General features: G+C 41.7%; 1 protein-coding gene across 1 annotated transcript in view; it reads right to left on the bottom strand.

Moving 5' to 3' along the window:
• PDE6B (phosphodiesterase 6B, cGMP-specific, rod, beta) overlaps positions 1-5,204 on the bottom strand; it is a 21,183-nt gene extending 15,979 nt beyond the window's left edge. Inside the window, exons 1-3 of the mRNA XM_010137072.1 lie at positions 4,642-5,204; positions 2,696-2,848; positions 2,271-2,360 (exon numbers count right to left, since the gene is read on the bottom strand). Coding sequence (XP_010135374.1) covers positions 2,271-2,360; positions 2,696-2,848; positions 4,642-5,052 — 654 coding nt within the window. The 5' untranslated portion in view covers positions 5,053-5,204. The remainder of the gene's footprint in view (positions 1-2,270; positions 2,361-2,695; positions 2,849-4,641) is intronic.
• Between the last annotated feature and the right edge of the window lie 1,456 nt (positions 5,205-6,660).

Here is a 6,660-nt window from a genome sequence, read left to right as displayed (position 1 = left end):
GGAAAGATACATTCTGAGGAAGAGTCAGGTCATCATGGATTGCTGTGTAAAAGTCCAGTCTTACAAATAAAGCACAAAAATAAAGTAATAGTGCCACATAAAGACATGGCCCCACTTACATTTTATACACATAAGTAAAGTCTTGTATCCAAAAACACTTAACACCAAAAGTACTGGAAATTCCAGAGGCTGGAATTGGAAATATCAGAGTTAACACTTTCCTCAAAGTGTCTGCACAGCTGCTTTGTGCGTATGTCAGCCTATGATCCCTTTCCCCATCCCATGCCCTGCAGATATACCCTTGAGCAAGTTGTTGCTATTAGACTCTTTCATTTGTAAAACTGGAGGTTATGCATCAAATTAGGGAGGTATTTCTGGTGGCACAAGGAGAGTCTTTGTGGGCCTAAGGGAGAACTTAATTTTCTCTAAAACGGTAAGAAAGCCAACTATGCAATTGCCTAGTGTAGCTAGTGCACGCATGCCTTTATTTGAATGTGTATGCTTCACTTTCCAAGCCCATGAGACATGAGAAGCAGTGTTTCAGAAGCACTGAGAGGTGCTACCTGAAGCTGACTGGACCTCTGTTTTGAACAAGAAGTACTGTTACACAGCCACAATCAGGAGGAATGTGTTTCACATCTTCACTGGGCACTAGTAGAATTTTTAACAATTCTGAGCTGTGTCAGTATGTGTTTCTAATCCATACATTGAAATAACTCTGCCAGTCCTACAAAGTTTGAGATGTTCAGTGTCATCCCCCCCGGACATCTCTCAGATAGGATAGCGGTGCTGTCATACAAACCATTAGAGGACAATCAGCAATTGTTTATTTTTCTGACTTTACAGCATGCAAAAACTAAAGCTGAAAGCCACAAGCCCAGTGGGGAGGACAGCAAGAAACACCTGAAGAATGGTCAGTTCATGGAATAATGTAAAGAAGTTGGGCAAAATGTGTTATACAGTTGTCTAATAGGACTCAAACAGTATCTGAGCACAAGCAGATTGAACTGCTTTGCAGAAGCCATCATTTGCCAGTATCCCCTAGACTTTGCAGTTGGGATTTCCAGTATTAAAATCCCCTGAGAATGCTCACTCTGTACTTAGGTACTTTTAAGCCTAACACAATGAACCGTACGAACTCCTGCACAGACCTTTAGGTCTAGACGGCCAAAGGTCTACCAACTAAGCTATTGGTAGAACTATCAGTGTGCCTTGCATCTCGTTCTCACTTTCCTCTCTTTCTGTGGGACCTGCTGATGCAGCAGTGACATATCAACACGAGACTCCTGGGTTCAGCCCCAGACGACAGCACACCATGGGAGACCCCCACTTCTTGAGTCTCCACTTTTGCCTTCTAACCCCTTCCTTACCTCCCACAGCCCTACTACTAAGCCTTGACAGGAATAAACCTTTGCTAGTTCTACTTTAGTTGAATTGTTCAGCATTGCTAGATGGCTGTTTCTCCTGACCATCATTCATGTTTTTGATTATGGAAAAATTAGATGAAGCACATGAGATAATGAATTAGTAAGTATAAACGCTCTCCTCAAGCTTCTAAAATAAACTTTCATTCTGCATTCATTTTGCTGAAACTGGCATTTATCCCGCCATGGGAACATCCACTGGAGACAAGGGCATGGCTGCCATGAAGCATACACACAATTGCATGTCCCCTTCAGTGACAACCAGTTGTCTGCTACAGAAAGTGAGTGCACAGAATCATATCCATATCAATAAATTTGAGAGCCCTTTCATAACCCAAGTCATGGAAAAGAATGGTGGCTGGATTGTTTCGATTCAGAGCACCCTTAAACCCTCATCTGTGTTTACTTCTGCTGAGAGAGGCCAATAAAACAGGCATATGAGAATCATTTTACTATCATAAGAAGAAATTTGATAGCCCTTTTTGATAAGCAGATTAGAAAAAATAACACATTTTAAATTGTTTTGGGAAATCTCTTGGTGCTGCTGGCTGAAGTTGTTAAATGGCCCAAGAGTGTTTCATAGCCTTAGATCGACAAAACATCTGGAGCTCAATCTTGCTGAAGCAGGTGCCACTATGTCAGCTCCTGCAGTTTTGCCAACAGCGGCAGGAAGAGAGCCTAATGAAGGACTTTGGAGAAGGAGCAGTATCCAAATCATATGAGGGCACTTTCTTCTTTCTGCTCTTCAGGCACAAATCTCTAAAGCATATCAGCTATACCTCTGAAATCAGAAGAAAGCACTCATTTGATTTTGAGATACAGCCTAATCTGTTTTTTCGCTCTTACCTGTCCTCTTCGAGTTTCACAGTTATGAAGATAACTCAAGTGATAAATTTTCAAGTTCAAGGAGGCAAAATTCAGGTACTTCAGAAAAAGCTGAAAAGGCAAACAATGAGATTGAGTTGAAGGCATAACAGCCTCGTGTGTACTGGATTTCATAACACCCCTTTAGCAACGTCATGGTAATTCCCCTGGATAAATGCTTTGCTTTGCACTGGTGTGAGACGAGGCTTATCCCACTGTAACTTCTCTGAAAGATTTCTGAGATAAGTATCCTCATATTAAATCTTTTCTGACACAGGGTGTATCCATTGTATGGAAATTCACACCAGTGGAGCTTCACTAAAGTAGACATCCGTAGTGTGGAATTGTCTCTGTCACATGGCAAAAATGACAGCTGCTTGATGGAAACTGAGCTACTGTCCACTTACTGTTTCATCAGAGCTGGTGAAGTATGGGCCATTCTGCTTATTGATAGCCAAAATGACAGCAACTAAATCTTTGCCATTCAAGATGGGAGTTGCAAGGATGCTTTTCGTAGTGTAGTCGGTGAGCTCATCAACAAATGGACTGAACTGGGCACACTGTTCAACAGAGAATTTACAAATTAAGCATTTTCCACAATGTCTGTAGTCTTAAAACCAAGTTAAAGCACAGCCTCTTGAAGCAAGCTGCTTAAAGAAAGTTTTTCTTAAAAAATTACTGAGGAAGAGAAATTAATTAGCAGAAAATTGGACAAGGTACAGGTGATGAAGTTAAAAACAAGAGAACTGGCTATGGCTTCTGACTGTAACGTGTGAACTTCTTCACTTTTCACAAAGATCTTGCAAATAATAAGCTTTAACATGTCAAGCTGGTAGAACAAGGACAGTCTCAGATCACTGACATCCTTTGACACCTTCTCCATCTTTTCCACCAACATCTTGTTAACATTGCAAAGCTAATATAAAGTTAATATCACACAGCACTGTGTGGCCACAGTTAGAAGAGTGCTGTCTGGTGCAGTCACGGGGAAGTTCACTCACCCTCATTTTTTTTCTGTTTTTTGGTCCCCAAAGCTGCTGTTGGCTTGCAGCCCTGCCAATTGGGGTAGACCAAACATTTAGTCTCTGGGTCTCCTTCAAAGGAGCTGCCTTGTGGCAATGCCTGAAAGCAGTAAAGCTGGAGTGCAGCACTTGGCTCACAGCACTGAAATACTCCCATATGCTTGGAGAAAAGTCTGAAGCCAGAGAGTTATAAGGAGTGTAAGTCACATTTTGATGCTTCCTCCCTTACCCACAAAAAAAAAAAAAAAAGAGGTTGCAAAACCAAATCAATGTCTCAGCGTGTTCTGTGCAGGATAAAGAAGTTTTTGCTGAAGCATTTGGAGATACTTGTACCAAGCAATGAATGGATGGATAAACAGATGGTCTCTTTGTAACTACCAAACAATACATGGAGTAATCCCAAATGCTACATTTGGGCCACATGGATTTTAGTTTTATACCTATGATTAGGACAAGCGGATTAATATCGCTGCCATTCAGGTTTATATGATTCAATCCAGGAGCACAGGGGTAGTAAATATAGTCACAAAGGCGTAAAAATAAAACACTAACATTCTTTGTATCACTCCTAGTATCACAGTTTGTAGCATTTTCTGAAATAATTTCTTTCCATTAAAGTTTGTCTTTTGCTGCTTCTGATGGAGATCACCTGCACACAGGTTGCAGTTAACCCTCTTGCTCTGAGGTTAGCTGCCTCTGGTTGTTAAAAATGCCTCTAAATGCCCTCAAGCTTCGTCAGACAGCAAATATTTTCAAATGTAATTTCTGGTGGAAAACTCTTTCTGGACTCACTATAAATGATTTCTCTCTCTTTGCCAATTACTCATGAAATATAAGTGTGTGTGAAAAATCCTATGTGTGTTCAGTGCAGATCTGACTGTACCTCACTCTGTATTCTCTGATGGACTATACGTGATTTTTTTTTTTTTTTAATTAGGCAAGCTGTGACAATGCACTTGTTTGCAGGCTTTAATACCTAGTGAATTAATGTGCTTAACTTCACTCCATAAAAGAAATTGGAAGCAACTTACAGAGTTGCTATTAGTGGTTTGGTTACCACTACACAGCTACTTCACCGCAAGAGGTTTGACCAAGCACAGAGACGCCCTGCTGCTTCTTGATCCCTTTAATAATAAGCATGTGAGCCTTTCTTCTACCAAGAGAATGAATAAATGGCAAACCTACCTCATTGACTGGTTACCACTACACAGCTACTTCACCGCAAGAGGTTTGACCAAGCACAGAGACGCCCTGCTGCTTCTTGATCCCTTTGTACTAGTAAGCATGTGAGCCTTTCTTCTACCAAGAGAATGAATAAATGGCAAACCTACCTCATTGACATCCTTGATGTTCATGGTTTTCTTGGTTTGCGCAACGTAGCCCACAATGCCTATGTCCAACGGATAGACAATCTCACAGTCTGGAGAGACCAGGCATTCTTCCAGGGTGCTCCCCTCTTGGATGTTGAAAAGCCTGGTTGCCAGTTCAGGTGTGCCATTTCTCTGCCTGTACATGAAAAGACTACAGCGGTCAGCGTGAATAAGGGATCTGATTCTTCTCAAGGTCTTGAAAACAACTTTCTCCATGTTGATGCTTTCTTGCATGTCTTGGATCAACTCAAAAAGGATTTCACTCTCATTGCTATTCCAGGACTCTGTTCTTATTTTCTTCTCAAAGTATTTTTTAGCAAAATCTGGGTTGCCATCAAGAAACTTCTCCACGTCGTCTTCACTAATGCTCATTGTGAATGCCCTGCTACTACCCACTTGTAGGTAGCAGTCCAAAGATGTGGTCTGTGCAAAGAGCACTCCAATTTCTGATGTAGTTCCTAAATTTTTATAATAGATGTTGTTTCTAGAATGACAAAGGGTGAGGTAACACTGCAAAGAGATCTTGTCATCAAGAAGAGGTATTCCTTTACAGTGCTGAAGGTGAGTCTATGACAGGACAGATCTTCTCAACCAGATTAGATGACCTCTACAAGAGCTTTGGGTCCACTTTCTTCTTCTTAATCTAAGTTAAACAAAAACTGAGTACTTGAAATATCTGAAACCACTCTCCTTTCTCTTGACAAGCAGAACACTTACTGAAACAATTCTACTGAGGCAGCAGCAACAGGGAAGAACTGCATCTCCTAACATTGAAGTAAGCTCTTTAAAGTCTAATTAAATATATACTGCTTGGGCCTAATCCTTGGCTAACAAGGTGAGCATCTTATTATTTCTGGTCTCACAGCTCCCTGCAGTAGTATGAAGTGCATCCTTTACAAAAGAGCACAGTGGTCAGAACAAAAATGGTGAGGTAATCATGCTATTTCAGGGTTCCTTCTACTAATGCACATTTTTTTATCTGCTTTTGTAAGGGCTGTTTCACAAACGGAAGCACCAATCTTAAGTGATTCCATTTAGTCCAGGATTTGAACTGCATTTGCAAGTTTTGTGGTCTTCTTGCCATTAAGAACCAGGAAAGGAAAATATGCCTCCTAGTGACAACCCTTTAGGAAAGAATCTGTAGATCTTTGAGTTGGGTGGCTGGATTGAAATGTTCTGAGGAATGTGCAGACAAAAAAAAAAACAAAAAAACCAAAACACCAAACACCCAGGAAGACAGGAAATTCCCCCCCCCATCACTGTCAGTGGAGAAAGGGTGTGAATTATGGCTGTGAGGGATAGAAGTTGTTTCATATCAGTGAAGCCATCATTCTGTGCAAACAGCAGGTGAGGGTCAGTGTCATGCTGGGAGGCAAGGTGCCATGGAGGCCACGACTCTTCAGAAGAATGGCACAGGGGTTCTGTGCCATGGCACAGGGCTAAGTTTCATCCACCTCATAGCTGGAAAATGACAGAGCCTCACCAGGTCAAGGAGTAAAGTTCTAGGCTGCCTGTCCCTGTGAGCATTGGCGCTAGTGCCAGGAGCAGTGCAAGAAGCCCAAATATGAATGTGGGAAGGAGGGTGAGAAGAGAAGGAACTGTGATGTCAGTATTAGAAATGCTTACGTGGGTGGGTCTGGAGCTCAGGAGGGGGACAGGTAGGGAGAGTTTTGGCTTCCATCAGCAGGGAGGACAGAACAGGTAGCTGCTGATCTATCTGCATCCACCCCCAAACAAGAGGTGAACACCCTCACATAAAGGCATGGGATTATAGAGGAAGCGAGTTAAGAGATAAATCCTTCCAGAAGATTGCAGGTAAAACAGTGGAATCCAAGACAAAGATCACCAAATTTATTACTTATAATTCCATTTTCTCCTATTCCCTTTTTCAGCTCCCTGGATCACTGGAGATGCAGTAGGGAAGTTGTTAGGTCAACTGGTTCAATGTCTTAGATGCATCCATGCTAAAGTGGCAGACAC

Source organism: Buceros rhinoceros, unplaced genomic scaffold, assembly GCF_000710305.1.
Source record: "Buceros rhinoceros silvestris isolate BGI_N320 unplaced genomic scaffold, ASM71030v1 scaffold4355, whole genome shotgun sequence".
Taxonomy (NCBI): Eukaryota; Metazoa; Chordata; class Aves; order Bucerotiformes; family Bucerotidae; genus Buceros; species Buceros rhinoceros.
The sequence above is the reverse complement of the archived record's forward strand: the minus strand, read 5'-3'. Positions and strand labels throughout refer to the sequence as shown.